The 22,481-nt window shown below is 34.0% G+C and overlaps 1 protein-coding gene across 1 annotated transcript in view; it reads left to right on the forward strand.

Moving 5' to 3' along the window:
• The first annotated feature begins 3,511 nt into the window (after positions 1-3,511).
• The window catches only part of LOC105254334 (RNA pseudouridylate synthase domain-containing protein 2), a 161,832-nt gene continuing 142,862 nt past the window's right edge, over positions 3,512-22,481 (forward strand). Inside the window, exon 1 of the mRNA XM_025410793.1 lies at positions 3,512-4,226. Within this exon, the coding sequence (XP_025266578.1) occupies positions 4,074-4,226 (153 nt within the window). The 5' untranslated portion in view covers positions 3,512-4,073. The remainder of the gene's footprint in view (positions 4,227-22,481) is intronic.

A 22,481-nucleotide genomic window follows, 5' to 3' on the forward strand; every position in this document is an offset into this window, starting at 1 on the left:
TTGGATAAATTCAATCCAGATTATTGAATAAATTATTTTAAATTCAGTTAAAAATTAAACTGATAAACAGTGACGCAAGAAGAGGATGCAGCTCAAACACACACAATCAGAGAGCTAGCATCCTCTTTCTGGCACTACTGCTCGTAAGAGAAAAAAAATATACTTTGGATTTAATGTTAATACTAGTTCTTTATATACATTTCATGGCAAATATTGAATACGAGTTAAGTTAAGAAGCAAGCAAAGAAATTAATGTAACAAGAAATTTTATAGATCCAACCAGAAAATATTAACCAAATCCTTATAGTAAAATTTAATATTAAACATTCTAGTTATAAAAAATCGAGTCTTATCATGATAACTAGAAATTCTTGTTTGATTTAATCAAAATGTCTTCAATCATATACGTCTTGTACAATCAAGCGATTTTTCTGAGTGTACGAATTGAGGCGCGTCGAGGCCTGAAATAGAAAAATAAAAATGAAATAGAGAAGCCTGTATTTGCTATTGATTTCCCATCTTTTCATAGCCCGAAACATGCCCCGCATATATTTCAATGCCATGGAAATGGAATAGCCGACGTCACTCGGCGCGCTTGAAAGTGAATGGGAGGGTAACATCGCGTGTTTACATGCCAGATATTTGTCTTTCTATCTCCTCTGCACGGAACAACATTGGCTGCATCAGTTCCATTTCAGAGCTACCTCCCCTCATCTATCTTGATATCAGATTAAATTACATATTGAACGGAACGTCCATTCGGTCTTTGTCGATTTACGAAACGATGGACTCACTTGGAGTGTACATAATTTGCAAAGTAATATTGATAAATAAATGATAAAATCGAGCCAATGGGGGTTCCACTACGACGGACATGAGCCATCTCCGGGGATGAAGTTAGATGGGGTCAGTTTTCCCGGGTGTACACATCCAACTTTGGGACAGCCTAATTAAACTATACTTAATTATAATTCCACCGGATGCACATGTATTGCGGGCACGAGTATCGGGGCCATAAATTTAGTTTCTAATTAAAACGTTATGCTGATGTAATATCGAACGATAACGTGAATTTAATGTCCTCTTCTTATTTCTGAAATTTGTCTTTTCACCTTCGCGCCTGACGTTAATTCCAAGAAGTATAATTCACATTTAATGATTATTTTATCGCTAGATTTCTCTATATTTTTAATTATTCCTTAATTAATTCCACATCATTATCTTGCCATTAAAATTTCCATTTCATTATCTAAAGTAAATTTGACCGGCTTATGTCGAGTGTGTTTCTATTTCGTTACCGTTCATCTCTGGATATCTCTGCTTTCTCATTGACATTCGACTCACTCTCGGTTCAGGTCTAAATTAATCGCGAATTGAATGTCCGTTATATCTCTGACGTAGACACGCGTCAAGCGCTTCTGTTCGGCGGTCCGGTTAGATTGCTCCGAAATCAGCGAGCCAGCGAACCGGATGATTCGGATTCAGCATAAGTTACCGTCCGGTGGATATCCCTTAATTCTCGCGAACAAGCTAACGTTCGTCGCGATGCGTTCCCTGACATCAAAGCTTGATCCTGTGATATCCATGCGCCATTAATTCCGAAATGAGATTGAAACAAAATTGTTTTGTTTGGAATATCTCGCTGCACTTGTCAAAATTCGGATTTAACTCTCTCGGTTTTTTTTTTATTGCGAATGCGCGCAATAAAAATTTTGTGTGATATATATTTTAGTATATTGTATATATTTTATTGCAAATATATGTGTAATATATTGTATTACAAGGATAGTTTAAAAATAATTTTTATAACAATAAAAATGATATTGATCACTCGATGAACACAATTGAAAATTTGATAGTATTATTTTCTTTATCATATTTTTCGGGATATATTAATCGCAGCACTATTTACATTGCGAGGAATAAATAAAATTAAAACGCAAAAGAATAAATACTTTTTAATTAGTTTCATAAGTATTTTATAAGTATTTTTTAATTAATAGTTTAGCAACAGGAAACTTTTTTTATTGTGCAACTTTCTTTTTATTGTGATAAGACTAACAGATAAACGAACTGATGATAAGGAAGAAAATGATGAAAATCTTTATATTTATCTTTTTTATCGATACTATAATATTAGATTAAAATTGGAATAAAACATAATGAACTTTATGTCTTTATATTATATTAAATAACATATTTGTATTTTTATTAGGATTTAGATAATTATTTACAAAAAGTTACGTGTTTCTCTTTTCACAAATAATTCTAATTTCGACGTATAAAATATACACAGTGCTAACAATAAGCATACTCTTTGAATTAAACAAGAGCTGTTTTTAATTCAGACAGAGATGTGACACTTTGAAGTATGATATTCATCTAATTTAATAACTGTTGTTGCAAGCGCACGTATTTTTCGTACGAAGCAAGGTCAAGGTTATACATTGTTGTCTACCCGAAACGAAATCCAACTTCGTTTCATAGAGAAAACAGATATGTGAATGATGGATCACTAGAAATTCGACGCAAAGCGGATTAACGAATTTATTCTTAAAGTTCAAATCGTATTCATCTTCAATCATTAATCACATATTAGCATATATGAACACAAACAAGGAAAGACGGCACGAACGATAAACGTTTCCAATAATAATGATAACAAAATAATGATAACAAAATTTAGCCTAATCACATAAGATAACTAAAGTATGATGAAGTAAATAGTAAAATAGTTTTAAAGAAAAAAAACGCTACATCCTTGAAGATCGATCCTCACATATAAACTGTCTATGAAAGCTTAAAAGAAGCCTCTATATACACAGAGAGTGTCAGAGCAATCTGTTCCCAAAAAAAGCTCTTGTAGCTTACCTCGAGAGCTTTTCAAAACACTATAATAAAATATTTTTTCATTGAATACTTTTCAAGCTATGAGACTTGAAATAGTTTCTTAATTTTTATATAAACCATAAAATATCTAATAAAATATTCATTTTTCGATTATCTCACCTTAATACTTTTATGTAAAAAATTATATAATCGTTAATTGCAAATTATATATTTTTTTCTTCGAAACAATTATGTGTTTTTCACAGCGATTGATTCCTCTCGTTATTTTGTACAATGAATATTTTACTAGATATTTTATGTAAAATTAAGAGATTGTTTCAAGCCTCATAACTCGATGAAAAAACACTTTATTATAGTGTTTTGAAAAGCTGTCGAGGTAAGCTACAAGATCTTTTTTTGTGAACAGATCGCCCCGACAGCCTGTACACAAAAATTAAAACAATCCACGAAACGTAAATCTTCGTAAACAATTATATGCTAAAGAAAAGAAAGAAATATCGATATGCAAAACTAGATTTCGAACCTCATTCTTCGTCGCAGCTCGTGACGTACATACGCTGCCGACTCGGAGCCCGCTGATCTAGCGGCGATGGTGGGGGTTGGCGTAGATGGTGGGAGGAGTGGTGGGGGGAGTCGACGCGCGCGGCCATGTGCTCGCGTCGTAGACTCCCTCGTTCAGTCGACGCCGCGCGCTCGTGTCAGACGCACGTGACGTCGAGAGGCATCTCTTCGCGTTTCGCGAGTCAAGCGTGTTATATCGACGATACGAGCACGTATACGCACATTTAGCATATACACGCATATATACGGTGCGTGACATTCGGCGTGTCACGACTCCAAAGAGCGCGGCATCAATTCCTAATGCGCTTTCTCTAAGCGCACGCGCGATGACGAGGTTAACCGCGCGTAATCGTTTGTCGTATCCTTCGCGCGGGTGACGTGCTCTCGATCGCGAGGATTAAGGGGATTGTTTTTTTCTCGAGAAAATTAGTTTATTGCCGAAAGTTCATCTCGGAGTTGGCTTGGAAAATGCCAAGGTGATCCTCTCTTTCCTCTCGCTCCGCCCTCGTCTTCTTCGACTCTTCGAGGAAAGAAAAAAAAAAACACATCGTCGGTTCTTCGTCTCCGTTTTTCCGATCGTCCCGTCGATCGCGAGGTGGAATCGCACGCTGGATCCTCGATCGACTTGCATCGCCGATCGTGATTGAGAACCCCCGACCAGGATGCATCACACGGCGCCTTGGTATCTGCCCTGGGGCCTGAAGCTGGTGCCGCTGCCGATACCACCGGGACACCCGGCTTCTGGTATCCCGAATCCCGCTGGTCTGCACCTGCTGGCGCCCTTGCCCGGAATTTATGCGCCGGAACCACGTAAGGTAAGCTCTGCGAGCCTTGTATCCCTCGCCTGAGCGTCCTGGAAGTCGACTTCGGAATTTCGTTCCACTGACATTCTCCGCTATGTATGTGCGTATATGCAGAGTGTCACTTAAACTGAGTCGAAAAGTCCTGAACCATTTTTTTCTATAATGAAAAAAATTTGATCTTTTTTTGAAACGATTTTTTTGAAACGATTTTTTTTTGAAATGATTTTTTTCTTCTACAATACGAAAAATTTTATTTTGCATTAAAAATTATATTTCTTTCGTTAAGGATGTATTGGACGGACCGTTTGTCTCAAAAGTTAATCCAAAGTATCAAAAAATTAAAGTTGAATACGAATTCTAATTGATGAAAAATTAATTGACGAAAAATCACGAAAGCATACTTCAAAGTATTCTTTAATATAAATAGATCTTAATTTCTAAGAAAATGTTGCCACGTTTTATCATCAATATTGCATCAAACCGATAATCACAGTTATTTTTAAATAATAATTGCAAAACGAGCAAGTAAATCGTTTTAAAACTTTGTGGGAACATTTTTACGTGTATGAAGAATATAATATTACAAAATGAAATCTTTATCATTGTTTTTTTATAGTTTGCGAATAATTTATTACCTGTCTCTTGAACGTTTACATAAGATCTTATGTTAAAATCGCAAAATTCAAAAATTAATAACTTTTAAAAGAGCAAGTAAAAAAATTTGAAATAATTCATGACGATTTAGAATGTTATTAAGAATGTTAAATTAAAAATTCACGGCGATCTCATTGATTGTAATATATCTCCAATACATCCTTAAGAGCGTTTCCTTAAAGAAAATTTCATCAAGGAAGCTAAAGGTGGGTGCTCATAACTTTACTCAATAATTACCGCTTTATTAAGCATTATAGAAAAAAGTAGTTCAGGACTTTTCGACTCAGTTTTTCACGAGGAATATCGCTACATAAATAGTGGGCATCAATTAAGTGACACCCTGTATATACGTATACATGCATATTTCCATAAGATGGAAAATGTTGAAAGTGAATTACCGCGCAATGTTGGCGCAAAAATCGAGTTAACTAGACTATATAGAAGTTGGAAATTGGTTCCGGGTCCCTCAAGCGCGAGACAAGATCCAGGTATCTCGAATGAGAGACATCGCGTTTCTGTATTCAAGCTGCGAAGTTTTAATTTTACTTTGAGTTTCCGAGGTGTTCTCCAAGCTGGTTATCGCGCGTTCATTTCTGTTCATTATCGGCGAACGAGTTGGCGTTTGTGCTCCTCGCAAAGGCTCCGCTCATCGAGAGCCGTCCGAGTCCGCGGTAATTGAAAAGTTGCAAACGCTGTTTCGCGCAACAGGAACAGCGTCTTTTCTCCTTCGTAGAATCATCCACAAGACGCGAATTCGAGCGAACTCGATTCGTCAATGGAACACGTATATTTCCGGAGGGGGGCATGAATTTATTTTTATCTGATGATGCCGCGAACGATCTATATACATATCGGAATAGAGATCGTTTTATGAACGATGATCCGTTGATGAGACGGGTTACAGGCAATTGCATCGAGTGTTATACGCGATGACGTGATCGGCACAAGACGATGCGTTGCGTTCTTCTTCGTGAATCATTCTGTTTGGCGATCGAAACATTGGATTGTCCTCTTTTAATCAAAGCAAGGAAACTAAATGAAATGATAAATCGCTTTTCGATTTAAACAATAAATGTTATACGCGTTTTTTTTATCAAAGTAGTTAAATAGTTTGCATCTACACTGAGAAAAAAATCTGGTTGCATCAATTAGAATTCTGGTAGATTCAACTACACTGGAAAAAGAGTTTGTAAAATTACACATATAATCAGTGTAACAATTACGCTATTTATAACGGAAATATATAAATTCATGTACTTTTACAAAAATTAGTTTTTTTCTTCTTTCTTATTGTGTAAATATTCGTTTATATTTGATGGGAAATTACAAGGTTAAAAGTGTAATTTTTTGGATTTTATGTAAATGTACAATTTTTTGTAACATTTATATAAAATTTAAAAATTACACTTGATAAACGAATATTTACACAATAAAGAGTAAAATAACTAATAGTTAGAAATTAAACTGATAAACAGTGATGCAAGAAGAGTGCAGCTCAAACACACACAATCAGAGAGCTAACGTCCTCTTTCCGGCACTACTGCTCGTAAGAAAAAAAAATACTTTGGATTTAATGTTAATACTAGTTTTTTATATACATTTCATGGCAAATATTGAATACGAGTTAAGTTAAGAAGCAAGCAAAGAAATTAATGTAACAAGAAATTTGATAGATCCAACCAGAAAATACTAACCAAATCCTTATAGTAAAATCTATGAAATGTTCTAGTTATAAAAAATCGAGTCTTATCATGATAACTAGAAATTCTTGTTTGATTTAACTAAAATGCCTTCAATCATATACGTCTTGATGATATAATCAAACGATTTTTCTCAGTGTACAATTGCAATATATTATTATATTAAAATATATCGATAAATTATATTAAAAATAAATATTGATAAATTATATTAAAATATATTGCAATTTATATTAAATTTATATTAAAATTTTTTTCAAACAAAGCCACGCATACAGTTGAAAGATCCTTACATCCTCAAATTTTCTTAAAGCAGCAAAGAAATAAACGTTCTAGTTATAAAAAATCGTGTCTTATCATGATAACTAGAAATTCTTGTTTGATTTAACCAAAATGCCTTCAATCATATACGTCTTGTTAGTAGAATCAAACGATTTTTCTCAGTGCTCCGATATTAAAGAGTTATGTCGCAGATGTGTTTTATATTTTATATATATATTATAATATATTTATACTATTTCTGATAATATATAAGGGGCGGTATCCACAGTGAATCCTTTATATGTATGAGATCCATTTATAAATACATAATTAGATCTGTCTGTGTGCCAAATTCGATCCAGTTATCTGGCCGGTCTGTCCCTAGCGCGCTTCTATTCTAAGTAAAATCTAAATAGTCGGCGCGTAATAACACGAGAGCGAATGCATCTAAAATAACCCATATAATGCTGGTCGCGTGTATTAGGGTTAGCACGACAAGTATTCATACATGCTACATACGCGGCGAAGAGTCAGCAACCCTTTGCCAGGTTGTTTGAATTTATTCGCGATACGCGTCGGGATTAGCGGAAAAGGGGGGTTGAATATTTTACGCGGTTTCGTGAATTATGAGTCGATATTGCGGAGGCAAAAATTGGTCTGATATCGGTGATAAGCGAGCGAGCAATTTGTACGCGATGACTTCCATCAAGTTACATGATAAATGAATGTTCTTTCTCTCTCCCTTCTCCTTTATTTATTTCGCGACTTCAAAAAATGAAATGAAATTAAATTATCCTCCTTCTTTCTCTCTCCCTCTCTCAAATGAAAATTTCCTATAATAAAAGACATGAAACTTTCGCCGAGCGCGTGCTTCGTCAATATACCTGTACGTAAATCTCCTCCCACGTGTTGGATGCGTGCTAATAGCCTCTTAATGCTGTCGCGCTTAAAATATGCATTATTGATGATCTTGATGGGATGCAGCGAGAGAGCCTTTTTAATTCGGATCGAGAGTGATTCCATATATTGCTCGGGAAATTTATTCAGAATTGTAGGACGAGTATTTTCTGTAATCTTCGCGTAGGAGAAACGTAATCTTTTATTTGCGAGTTCATCGCGCCAACGTTAATGTGGGTTAAATAAAGCCGTCGTGACATTCTGAGATCGCGATCCTGAGATAATGAAATTACCGGGGGAAAGGTGAATCCTTTTTCCTGCCCTCTCTCTCTCTCTCTCTCTCTCTCTCTCTCTCTCTCTCTCTCTCTCTCTCTCTCTCCCTCTCTCCCTCTCTCTCTCTCTCTCTCTCTCTCTCTCTCTCTCGTCTTTATTTCTTCTCGCTTCGAACGAGTCGCTTAGGAGAACCGGTACCGCTCTCGTAGAAGGAAATTTATCGAGCATGTACCGTCGTCGTCGTATGCTTCAACGACAGGGTAAACGTTTTCCCGAGTGCATATCTATAATTTGACGAGCACTTTGCCGTCACTTCGCCGTGTTCGCATTTGCGGCTGGTGCATTTTCTGATGCAAACGTGCTCTCGTGCCCATTCGTGACATTATCGTAATTCGTGAGGTATGTATAAAGTTAGTGAGAAAGAGGCCGACGCACAATAACGCCGACCAACGAACGTCGGAGCGCAGGTTGACGGGAACTTTTAGGGTCGAACCTGGTGCAATTACGATGAAATAGATTTTCGCCGTGGGACAGGTAAACGTTGCAACGGAAACGGCGGCGGTTTCCACGTGTTTTCCGAAATCTATCTCGCGTAGTCGAGATAAAGCATGCAGCCGAAACGAAACGGTCGCCAAACGTGTCGTTATGTGTCGAGCAGATATGTATGCATCTTGGACGTCAAGTCGCATGCACATTTGCGAGAAAACTCGGAGACCTTGGTGCACATACACGTAACGTAAAACACTTTACGAGCAAACAGGTGCGTCGTAGTCGCGTCGACCGATCCGGGGATTCGTTTTTGCCCTCCATTTCCTTCTCTCGTTGCGGAGATCTATTCGATCAATTGTGTTAAATCGAAAAATGGTCGCTTACAAACGTTCTCGCGGCATCTCGTCGAATTTTTCGGGAAGCGGTACACAGAGTAAAAATGTATACTGTATTCAAGTAAATATTATTTATTTTAAGTATCATAAGTTTGTATATCCGCAAATATATCATAAGTTTATCACAAGCATTAAATTTAATTGAATATATTCTGGATTTTAGTAAGTGCAGTATTTTAGTCAAGAATATTAAATTAAAACAAAAATTTGGTTTGCTTACTACAAGAGTTGACGTAAAGTAAGTTTGATTTTTCTTTGATACAACTTTACAATATTCTTGAAGAAAAAATAAATTCTTCTCTTCTGTACGTGATAATGAGATTTTCTAACACTTGTGATGAGTATATTTTAAGATTATGATCAAGAATATCTTCTTTGTTGAAGAAAATTATTACTTAAGAAAAGAAAAATAAACTGAGTAATCGCTTTTCTTGGCAGTAGAATGATATTTTTCTCTGTATAGATGCACTGAGAAAAATCGTTTGATTGTACCAACATGACGTATGATTGAAGGCATTTTGGTTAAATCAAACAAGAATTTCTAGTTATCATGATAAGACACGATTTTTTATAACTAGAACGTTTATTTCTTTGCTGCTTTAAGGAAATTTGAGGATGTAAGGATCTTTTAACTGTATGCGTGGCTTTGTTTGAAAAAAATTTTTAATATAAATTTAATATAAATTGCAATATATTTTAATATAATTTATCAATATTTATTTTCATATAGTTTATCAATATATTTTAAGATAATAATATATTGCAATTGTACACTGAGAAAAATTGTTTGATTGTACCAACAAGATGTATATGATTGAAGGCATTTTGGTTAAATCAAACAAGAATTTCTAGTTATCATGATAAGACTCGATTTTTTATAACTAGAATGTTTCATAGATTTTACTATAAGGATTTGATTAGTATTTTCTGATTGGATCTATAAAATTTCTTGTTACATTAATTTCTTTGCTTGCTTCTTAATTTAACTTGTATTCAATTTGCCATGAAATATATATAAAGAACTAGTATTAACATTAAATTCAAAGTATATTTTTTTTCCTACGAGCAGTAGTGTCAGAAAGAGGACGCTAGCTCTCTGATTGTGTGTGTTTGAGCTGTATCCTCTTTTTGCATCACTACTTATCAGTTTAATTTCTAACAAACTGATTTTAAAATAATTTATTCAATAATCTGGATTGAATTTATCCAATAATCTTGTTGAAATTCAAAATATTAAACAGACTTTTGAGATTAGATGGAAAAAATTTTAGACGACTTAGTGCTGGGAAGTGTAGTATTATTAACTAGAAAATTTGGCAAATTTAACAGAAATTAATCAGATTCATCTGGTAATTCCTACAAGAATTTTGGTTCGTCCATTTTCCAACAGACATCTGGTTGAATCTACCAGAATTCTATTTAATGCAACCAGATTTTTTTCTCAGTGTGAATAACGCGATGCGATGTTGAATATTATCGAGACGTCTTTTATTTCGACATTTCATTATTCATATTTTCCCTTTGATATCCGATGATTTTGACGTGGCTCATTTCTACTTCGTTTTTATTAGATTTCATATCATTTCAATTTTCGACGTGTCCACGATCGACGCGTTTAATATCTTCGCGTCTGTCGTCCAAACAATATCGTCGCATCGCGAAAATCGAACGGCAGTCGATCATTGTGCGTCAATGATTTTTAGCGCGTGCAGCGAAGCCGTAATTGAAATATTTGATTTCCGTCGATTGCTTCCATGAATTTTGTAGAATATCGACGAATATTTTATTTATTTACGGACGCGCTGAATCTTGATAATCGAGACACAAATACGAGAATTTACCGTTTTGCGGCTCGACACATTCGGCTTGGACGTCATTCGATAATCGCGGTGAATGAAAATTGTTGCGACGTATCCGCTTGATTTATAATTTGTTTGCTCGTGCTGACAATACGCTGTATTCGATACTTCATTGCTTCGCGCATTAAATAACAGGCATCAAATTGTTATCTTTACGATCATTTGATCGAAGTTACATAAGTGTCTATTAGTTTCTATAGAGAATATCTCGCGAAGCATGTATACGCCAGATGCGCGAGCTCTCTGTTCTCGAAGGAAGTTGAAAAGAGTTTCTTTCTTGAGAGAAGTTTTAATTTCAAGTCGTTTTCGTAACTTTTGTATCTTCAGCGCTGAACACCCTTGATTATTAATAAGTCTTCTTTTGCCCCTTTCCTCCCTTTCTCCCTCTCTCTCTCTCTTTCTCTCTCTCTCTTTCTTTCTCTCTCGTGGATTAAAGTTTTCTTAAGATAGATATTAAATGTTAGAAAATGTTTCCATTAAACGTCCAGTCGTAAAACTGGATTTGCGAGAGCTCTCTCTTTCCAAATTGTCGAGTTTAAAATAACGTAGTCAATCAAGTCCGATTAAATCCCCGCAGAACAAATAAATTCGAACGCAAATGTAATTCGAGCGACTATATTGTCTTAAACGAATATACACAGAAAAGAATATACACAGAAACGAATATACACAGAGAAAAATGTATACTGTATTCAAGAAAATATTATTTATTTTAAGTACATCATAAGTATATCCGCAAATATATCACAAGCTTATCACAAGCATTAAATTTAATTGAATATATTCTGAATTTTAGTAAGTGCAGTATTTTAGTCAAGAATATTAAATTAAAAGAAAAATTTGGTTTGCTTATTACATAGAGTTGGCGTAAAGTAAGTTTGATTTTTCTTTGATACAATTTTACAATATTGTTGAAGAGAAAATAAATTCTTCTTTTGAGTACATGATAGTGAGATTTTCTAACACTTGTGATGAATATATTTTAAGACTATTATCAAGAATATATTCTTTATTGAAGAAAACTATTACTTAAAAAAAAATAAACTGAGTAATCGTTTTCTTTGGCAGTAGAATGATATTTATCTCTGTGTACAAGTGTTTCTTAATAATTGCGAAAAATTTTAGGAGAGGATTTCGAAAATTAAGAGGGGTTTTTCATAAACATTAAAAAGTTTTAATGAAAAATTAAATACGGGTTGCTAATTTTATCCTCTTGTAACAATACGAGAGGCTGAAAAAATATTAATAAATAACCTTTTTACTAGTAGAAAATATCCACCTAATTTCATTTCTTTAACTCGTTTCAAATTTGAGAAAAAAATAGAAACCTAATTTTTATCCTAGTTATTGGAGGAATGAAACTCCACAGGAAGAGATGTAAAAGTATATATTTATATGAAAAACCTCCTTTAATTTTCGACAAAGAGTCATCTCCTAAAATTTGTCGCACACTGAGAAAAAAATCTGATTGCATTAATTAGAATTCTGGTAGATTCAACCAGTATGTCTGTTGGAAAATGGACGAACCAGATTTCTTGTAGGAATTACCAGATGAATCTGATTCATTTCTTCCTGTTAAATTAATCAAATTTTCTCGTTAATAATACTAAACTTTCCAGCACTAAGTCTAACATTTTTTCCATCTAATCTCAAAAATGTGTTTAATATTCTCAATTCCGTCTTCGATATTGCATAAATTCAATCTAGATTATTGAATAAATTATTTAAATTCATTTTGTTAGAAATTAAACTGATAAACAGTGATGCAAGAAGAGGATGCAGCTCAAACACACACAATCAGAGAGCTAGCATCCTCTTTCTGGCACTACTGCTCGTAAGAGAAAAAAAATATACTTTGGATTTAATGTTAATACTAGTTCTTTATATACATTTCATGGCAAATATTGAATATGAGTTAAGTTAACAAGCAAGCAAAGAAATTAATATAACAAGAAATATGGCAGATCCAACCAGAAAATACTAATCAAATTCTTATAATAAAATCTATGAAACGTTCTCGTTATAAAAAAATCGAGTCTTATCATGATAACTAGAAATTCTTCTTCGATTTAATTAAAATGCTTTCAATCATATACGTCTTGTTGGTACAATCAAACAATTTTTCTCAGTGTACAATTGCAATATATTATTATATTAAAATATATTAATAAATTATATTGAAAATAAATATTGATAAATTATATTAAAATATATTGCAATTTATATTAAATTTATAGTAAAATTGTTTTCAAACAAAGCCACACATACAGTTGAAAGATCCTTACATCCTGAAATTTTCTTAAAGCAGCAAAGAAATAAACATTCTAGTTATAAAAAATCGAGTCTTATCATGATAACTAGAAATTCTTCTTCGATTAAAATGCCTTCAATCATATACGTCTTGTTGGTACAATCAAACGATTTTTCTCAATGCCCTTATTAAGAAATACCTTATATAATACACATATACCCCGATAATTTCACAAACGATAATAAACGTTATATAAGCGTTAAATCTCGATAGCCAAGTTATCGCGTTCGCGTAATGGAGGATCTGTCAATTGGATCTTTCGTCGCGCGTTAAACGACGAATCCACAGCGGCCATATATAATACATACATACACACACACATATATATATATATACATGGACGACAGACGTATCCGCGCCATTAATTCGCAATCTATTTATTTACCGCGATATCGCGCGTCGCACGTATATAAACGTGGCGGCGTTTGATCCTCTCGCGCCTATATGCATAACAATGCATCTCTGCTCGCTCTCCGGGCCCGGACTCTCGCGAGATAAATGCGCTTCTCCGCCTCGCGCTGAAGCTGCCGGTGCGGAGCTGCGGTTATTCCGGGCGCTCAATTATCTTCGCACAATGAGCCGATCGCAGCCGCACAGCGCCGTGTTTCGCGAATTCGGATCGGCTAAATTTAATTCGCAGCCAGATTTAATACAATTTAATGTTATAGATATATACGAGAGAGAACTTCGAAATGGAGAAGTTTAATTCTTTTTTTTTTTTAAACAGACGCAATATATATTATTAAACGCTTCTTAAATTTCTCCTATAAAGAAACTCCTCCGAGTAACCCGGTATGAATTTTTTGTGAAATTTTTTTCCCCGAGATGAAATTTAGCCGGTTTGAATTACCAGACGGGGGAAGATTTTCGATCTCGCAAATAGCTCCGGAAGAGCACGTCGGCTCCCTTCTATTTTTCGTGAACGTCGAACGAGGGGGACCGAGGGGGAAGGGGCGGAGGAAATGGATAGAGAGCGAGGAAATGATGGGCGAGAGAAAGAACAAGAGCGATGCCTTACGTAATGTATAGACCTCCGCGTCGTTGACGGATGACAGGAGCGTCTTCTCCGCTGCCAGAACAACCGAGGCTGAGTCTCTCTGTGTGTACGTACGTATTTATATAGCGAGAAAAGAGAGTATGACGGCCTCGTTCGGAGCCACTAGTTTGGCCGACAGAGGTGTCGGAATTAGAGAATGGCGGCGGTATAATATCGATGTTCGAACACGTCGATGCTGATTGATCGAGCGGGGAATATCGATCATCCGACCTCTCTATTCTCCCCTCGATATAAATCAAGCTTCGCGTCTTCAGTCTCTACGTCCCATCCTTCTTGAAAAATGCAACATTTCGCAATCGTGCGAAATACCGACAAATTCTACCGATACTTATAAATGGCCGGAATGTTTCTCGGAGAATAGCGATATTTACTATCGCTGCAGCCGCGATAGTAAATCGTTTTCGCCGAGCCCAGGGTAACCCCGTTCTCTCTCGCTCTCGCGAGAGCGAGCGGATTTTCTGGGATGGAGATTGATGTGGATCGTACGTGTGTAGATCGAGCAACGGGGGCAGCGCGTCGAGAACCAGTGAAAGTGCTTGATGTTGCAATAACACACGAGTCCGTTGTAATATCTACCTGCTGCTGCAACAGCGTGCACACGTGCGAGAGCGAGATTGCGCTCTCGGATCCTTAGGCGACGTCGTCGCTAACGACGTCATTTTTATCACGTTCGCTGAGGTTTGACGATACCTTCTCTTGTAGTATCAATCATTCTTATCGTGTCCCCTCGCATGATTGATACCCTGGGGAAGGAAATCGTAACAGGCGTGAGACGACACGTGGATAAAGCGACAGGTGTCGATTCCGCGAGAGGATGAAGGAGTAATAAAAGATTGCGGCGATACATCCGGCGATTTGTTTCCCTTCTTTTTACGATGATATCGCCGATCGATGATATAGAAAAATTCTCATTTAGCTCCTCTCGCGAAATTGCCCCCATTCTCGACCAGCGAAAAGGGAATTGTCGGCGCGAGGCACGTGCTCGCTCGTCGGACACGCGGATTTCGCGAACCTGCACGTATTTCGATCCCTAAGCGTCCCGATTAAAGAAGATCGGTAACTTACGGCGGTTTTCAGTTGCCTCCGTTATTTCATCGAGAGAAGGCATCGCTCGCGTGGTCGAGGATGTTCCGCGAGCTTCGATTTATCGGCGAAGCGGGAAGAATCGCAAAAATTTGCACAGAAAAAAAGGACATTCTTGTTTTGAAAATATATTTAGTTTTAACATGAAAATCTTGAAATGATATTATATTACGTTAATTTAAAAAAGTTTAATTATTTAAATCATTGCTTACTTGAATGAAGCCATTTTATATAGTTCAATCAAGAAAAATATATTCTTATGATTTAAGATTTAATAAAATATATTCTTATGATTTAAGATTTAATTTTCTTGAATGAAAAGGAACAATGTTAGATGGAAAATAACATTTTTAAATCAAAGATTGTAATTTTCTTAAAGTAGAATTAAATAATTATATATTTTTGAAATAACAATTACAATATTAAAATAAGACTATAACATTGTTGAAATTTAAGATTATTAAATTCTTCTAAGAAGAATATAAATTGTTGCGTATATACGAAACAATGAACACGTTAGTTCAAATATACAAGTTTTGATTTGACACTTATTTTTTTTCTGTGTATGGTCAAATAGAGGAATTCGAAAGCACTTTGGAGAAGCTTTTAAAATTCATCTTTGAATCATCGCACAGAAAAAAAGGACATTTTTGTTTTGAAAATATATTTAGTATTAAACTGGAAATCTTGAAATGATATATTGCGTTAATTTAAAAAAGTTTAATTATTTAAATAATTGCTTACTTGAATGAAGCCATTTTATATAGTTCAATAAAAAAAAAATATATTCTTATGATTTAAGATTTAATTTTCTTGAACAATGTTCGAGAAAATAACATTTTTAAATCAAAGATTATAATTTTTTTAAAGTAGAATTAAATAATTATATATTCTTGAGGTGATAATTACAATATTAAAATAAGACTATAATATTGTTGAAATTTAAAATTATTAAATTGTCCTAAGAAGAATATAAATTGTTGCGTATATACAAAACAATGAACGCGTTAGTTCAAATATACAAGTTTTGATTTGACACTTATTTTTTTTCTGTGTGGATGAAATTTATAACACGCTCTTCTATTCTACTATTCTTGTTGACTGATGATATGAGAGCTTGTACTGACGTCTCGTTTGATTTCTCCTTATTGCTTCAACGATGATTATCATAGATTGATTAATTATGTAGCTGAACAGTAATATTATCTTCTTTAATGGAATTTCTTCTGAAAATAGCGTAGCATATAATCTTGTGAAATTTTTATGTAACATTGAATAATTTACTTGGTTCATTTAATTGCGAATAAAATCCAGGGAGCATCATAAGTCACGTCCCAGTTAAAATAAAAAATAAAAAATGACGAAATTACTTTTAAATCTTTTTGAAAGAATTATTGTCAAAATAAATGCGTTTTAAATATTCATCTGAAAATTCTGTCACAAATAATTCTATCTAATAATTTAGCAACAAATACTAAAACATTAACTTTTTCTTACCAAAACAATTATACATTTAATTCCGATAAACATAATCCAAATAAATTTTTCGATTATTTGTAGCTCTTTAAAGAAGGTAATTTCGTCATTCTTGATTTTCAATTTATTTTGACTTCAATTCATCCTTCAGAGATGGGACGTGACCTGTACATCTGTTAAGATGATTATTCATCTCAGACTATCTCGCCGTGGAATATCGATATTCTTACGATCTTCGATCTTACACAAGAGAAAATTAAAATAGACATAATGTCATTTGAAAATTGATCGAGAGAGTAAGATTTAAAAGCTGCCGAGGGTTCACTTTCTTCGTGTCGAGTAATTACGTAATGGTACTACGAAGAAAGGATACGTCCGCACCAATGGAAAAAATGGTTTTTTTTTTCGCTTTTGCATTTTTCGACCGTAATGAATTTCTTCTCTCGAACGTAAAGACTGATTCAGGAAAAAGATAGCAACTATTTTCTCGAGTCTAGAGTGTACTTTGACATTTCATCATTTCACTCATCACGTACATACATATATTTACGCGTACACACATAAAATATACATATTTGTATACAGGGTGTCCCATTTTAACTTTCACACTTGAATATCTCGAAACCATGGCGGTTTCGGTGAAAACGTTTTAAACAAAAGTTGTATGGTTTTGAAAGGGCCATAAGATGATGTCATTGATTTTACCTTGAAAAGTCGTTTGAAAGTCACGTGAAGATCACCTTCAATTTTTTAAATGGAACCCCCTATTTTTTATTACTTATTCTTGTAGCTTATCTCGAGAGCTTTCCAAAACACTATAATAAAATATTTCTTCATTGAGTACCTTTCGAGTTATGAGGCTTGAAATAATTTCCTAATTTTATATAAATCGTAAAATATCTAGTAAAATATTCATTTTTCGATTATCTTACCTTAATACTTTTATGTACAAAATAATGAGAGGAATCAATTGGTGTAAAGAAAACATACAGTTGTTTCTAAAAAAAAATATGTAATTTGCAATTAACAATTATTTTTTCTTAAAAACAACTGTATGTTTTCTTTATACCAATTGATTTCTCTCATTATTTTCTACATAAAAGTATTAAGGTAAGATAATCGAAAAATGAATATTTTACAAGATATTTTACGGTTTATGTAAAATTAAAAAATTATTTCAGCTCATTCAAGTCTCATAACTCGAAAAGTACTCAATGAAAAAATACTTTATTATAGTGCTTTGGAAAGCTCTTGAGGCAAGTTACAAGAATATGCAAAAGTAAGTAATAAGTATATAAGGTGTCCCGTTTAAAAGTTGGAGGTGACCGTTACGTGACCTTCGGCTGACTCTTCAAGTTCAAACTAATGGCAATCAATGGTCTTATGTCCCTTCAAGCCATACAACTTTTGTCTGAATTTGTCTGATTTTTCGATTTAATGCAGTGTTTCTGAGATATTCGCGTGTATTGATTAAAATGGTCTACCCTGTATATGCCTGTATAAAACATTTTTTTTATTACACTTTTATGTGGATTTCTGTCTTGACGAAACGCAGCACCATGGCTTCCTAAAAGATATAAATAAAAATATAAATAGGCTATATTGAGGAAGTAGGTAAAAACTCTTTATGGTAAATAAAAGTCAAAGTATAAACTCGACGCTTGCCCCAAGGGGTGCGCAAATCTCCAAAGTCGACCCTGGCTACATGTCTGTACGCACGTGCACGTATATTTCTGCAATACGGTTGCACTGCCATTAACCAAATGAAATTTCAGATATATTATACGTGCATACGCGGTATATTGGCTGATGCTCTCTCTCTCTCTCTCCCCCCCCCTTTCCCTCTTTCTCTCTCCCTCCCTCTTTCTGATGCAGCCTTGCTATCCTCTGGAATATTATATACGTAGTATATGTGCATGCCTGCGCGCACGGTGCATTAAGTGCATCATAACGGATATAGATGAACTAATAATTGAAAAACCGATGGATGATTACTAAAGGAGAGTGTTTAATTACATAAAGCGTAGAATATTCTACATATGATATATAGAATATTCTACATATGATAAATTGATAAGTTTACAAGATTCTGAATTGATATATTTCGGAATCAGAAAATACTGCGTATTGTTGATCAAAATTATATAAACAAATTGAGAGAGATTATTGATGATTGTGCCAGGGAATTATTATGAATTAACGTAAACAATAAGTGCTCCGATATTTTACCTTGTTTACCGTGCTCTGTTTAACGTTTACCGTTTGCTGCAGGCGATCTTTTCCTCTTGTTTACAATTGTAGAATATATATTTTCATAAACCGGGACTTGCTTTTCGTGTACATATGTACACTTAGCGAGATATGCATAGCAGTATGCAATCGTGTCACTCAAACGTCGCGACTTACAAGCGGTTTCAAACGACGACGAAAAGCTGTAGCTCCCGTCGCGATAGATTTTACCTAGGGTTGCACGAGATACCAAGATTAGTCTTGATATTGTCTTGTCTTGAATTTCAAGACAAAATTTTTAATTAGTTTTCAAGACAATGCCAAGACTAAGACTGTCAATATTATTAGTCTTGTCAAGATTATTGGTTCTCAAAAAAACTAAAATATTTATATTTATAAATGGAAAAAATATCAGTACGAATTTAAGAAAATTTTATTCAATAAAAACATTTATATTGATAAATTTAAAAACATTTAATATTAATACAATATAACATTTTTATAAATTAGAAATCAAACTCTCAAATTTTAGACATTAAAGAGCATTTCACCCAGGAATTGATGCACATTAGTGCTTTTAAAGATTTACTTTGTAATCTGGTTCTATTTTTTGACATAGTCAGAGTTCCTATTGAGAAAAGTCTTTCTACTTGCACGGACGAGGAAGTTGAATTTAAAATGTCTCGAGCCATTTTTGACAAGAGATAAATATGAACTTGATTTTTTTACCACTCTAAAATATTTATATCTGTACATTCCCTTGGAGCCTGTAAATAGTTATTAATTTCTGTTTTTCATGAAACAGTAAATGTTTTTTTAAATAAATAGACGGCATTTATAACGATTACATAGTAATAATTATAATTAAAATATAATACAATAGTAATAATTATTTCAAATTATATTACAAAAATTATGTTAAATATTATTTAAATAATTTTTCAATATTAGATAAAAAATTGTTAATAAAACCGAGATAAGACAATACAAGACGAGATTTTTGCTACCAATATTCAAGATAAGATTTAAATTTTTCCAAATTTTCAATACCAATACAATATTTTTACGAATATTGTCTTGTCTTGGATCTTGTGCAACCCTAATTTTATCTTCCCTCGCGAATCTTAATCTATAAACTTGTTTCTTGACATCGGACTTTAACGCACGTGACTGCTCATTTTCGTGTCTGTCGTTTCGCGCGAATCTTGCATCTCGCGTCTTTCTCATCCTTTCGCGACAGCTGAGAGCCTTGCTTAAATATTTACGATCGCATTCGTTTCGTCATCTCTCGTCCTTTCGCGCGCCTAAACACGGTTCACCATTTTATGTCGATATGCCGTGTTGCAGAATGTTTTCGATCTTCGTGATATAAATCATAAAAATAATTACGCGACGAGAAGCCGATGCGCGAGGAGTTAATCCTTGTGTCACGCAAGCGGAACATCGGCGCGAAATTCCACCGGGATACGCGGCAGGAGATTATCGATTTTTCCTCCCTCACCCCTACATTAACCATTTATAAAGCGCCGTAAATGCGAGTCCTCGCTGCGAGGTTTTCTTAATATCCGCGTGTCACACGGAATTCTCTATCAATGACACTCGCTGCTTTCGGGACATTAGCCGGAATTACTCCCTTGATGAGAAAGAAAGAGAGATTAGAGAGCGCAATACGTGCGGCAAATGTGTGCGATTCTCGCAGTAAATTCCCGGCAAAAAAATACCACGCAATTGTACAGGAAGTCTCCTTTCGCGGAAATTATTTACATTATCTGTAATTATATGAAATTGTCTCGATGATCGTTGTGAAAAATGAAGAGTTTGCTCCGACACTTGTTTGTTGAAAAAATATATAGTGTACGCTTTTCTTCTCAACTACTGCATCGATCTTTTCACATTTATTCTACTTGTATTTTCATTTTTTTTAATATATATGTGGCTCGCTTATTAATTTGTTAAACTATGTTTAGTCTGGTATCAGGTTTCGTGGTTATCTATGTTATAATAATTTGAAAACACATATTATCGTAGCATAATCGACGTCGTTAAAAATGTACTATTTAAAGGATTAAATTATTTTTAGATCGCGATAATTATATGATTTGTATATACAGTTTCATTAAAAAAAATTATTTTATACAAATTTACTTTAGAAAGATAATTTTGAGATAAAATAAATTTTAAGGATGTTTTGTATGTACAATCCCAGCAAAAAGTAGCTGAAAATCAATATTGACGAATATATCCATTTTTGGTGTATTTTGAGTAAGAAATTGTGTGGAATATTACAATTTGATCAGAGATGTATCTTTTAATATTTATTGCGTTTTTACTGAAATATTCCGAATTTTGTTAATCGAAATGATTAATTTTTGGCAGAGAATTTTGCCTTGTGTCAGATACATGGCTAATTTCATTGAATTATATTTAATATATTTTTAACCAGTTATTAGTACTTGTATAATATTATTTCAAATATTTCCTCTGTATCTAAACTTTTGCAAATTTTAAACAAATACTGAATATTATTTCCACGTGTTTTTGTCATTTTAATCGATGTGGTTATACGTTTTCCATAAGAACATATGTTAATTCGGTGCAATTAAAATCCTTATAACTTGTGAACGCTTTAGTGAATCGATTTAAAAATTGTAGATTCTAAACATATGTAAGGACATTCTGTACAATTTTCATTAAATTCTCAATATTTTGAAAATAGTTCCAAAACATCTTTAATCGAAATGATTAACTTTTGGTAGAGAATTTCGCTTGTGACAGATACATGGTTAACTTCATTAAATTATATTTAATATCTTTTCAACCAGTACTTGTATAATATTATTTGATCAAATATTTCCTCTGTATCTAAACTTTTCAAATTTTAAACAAATTCTGAATATTATTTCCATGCGTTTTTGTCATTTGAATCGACGTGGTTATACGTTTCCCATAAGAACACATGTTAATTCGGTGCAATTAAAATCCTTATAACTTGTGCACGCTAGTGAATCGATTTAAAAATTGTACTGAAGATTCGAAACATATGTAAGGACATTCTGTACAATTTTCTTGAAATTCTTAATATTTTAAAAATAGGTACGAAACATCCTTAAAAGATTTAATCGCATAAAATATAGAAATTGAGAAATGTCAGAAATTAAGTTAAGAAAATTTATTGATTTTATTAAAATTTAACTTCTTCAAAATGCATTGAACGCTGTGCGCGACATGAGCAGCTTTTAATAGAGAATATTACATGAGATCGTTGAAAATGTGAAGCGAGTAAAACGACTTTATGACTAAATGAAGGCTTAAACATGCACATAGATGCGCTGTTCCCAATTGCTCTAAATGAAATCGTTAATATAACGACAGTTTTTTTTCGATTAGGGAGCCGATTGCTATATCGCTAATGAGAGCCATTTGTACATTCTTTCGCATTAATATCTCGCTGGAGAGTCGAGCCAATTTCTGTCATGCGATCACATCAGATCGTGTCGGGATCTTGTAGCTATTCGTCACACGTCCGCAAAAATATGACCGCGGTCACGGAAGTCGCTCGTTTCTTTTCGACACCGTCGTGACA

This window comes from Camponotus floridanus, unplaced genomic scaffold (assembly GCF_003227725.1).
Source record: "Camponotus floridanus strain SB8 unplaced genomic scaffold, Cflo_v7.5 scaffold35, whole genome shotgun sequence".
NCBI lineage: Eukaryota > Metazoa > Arthropoda > Insecta > Hymenoptera > Formicidae > Camponotus > Camponotus floridanus.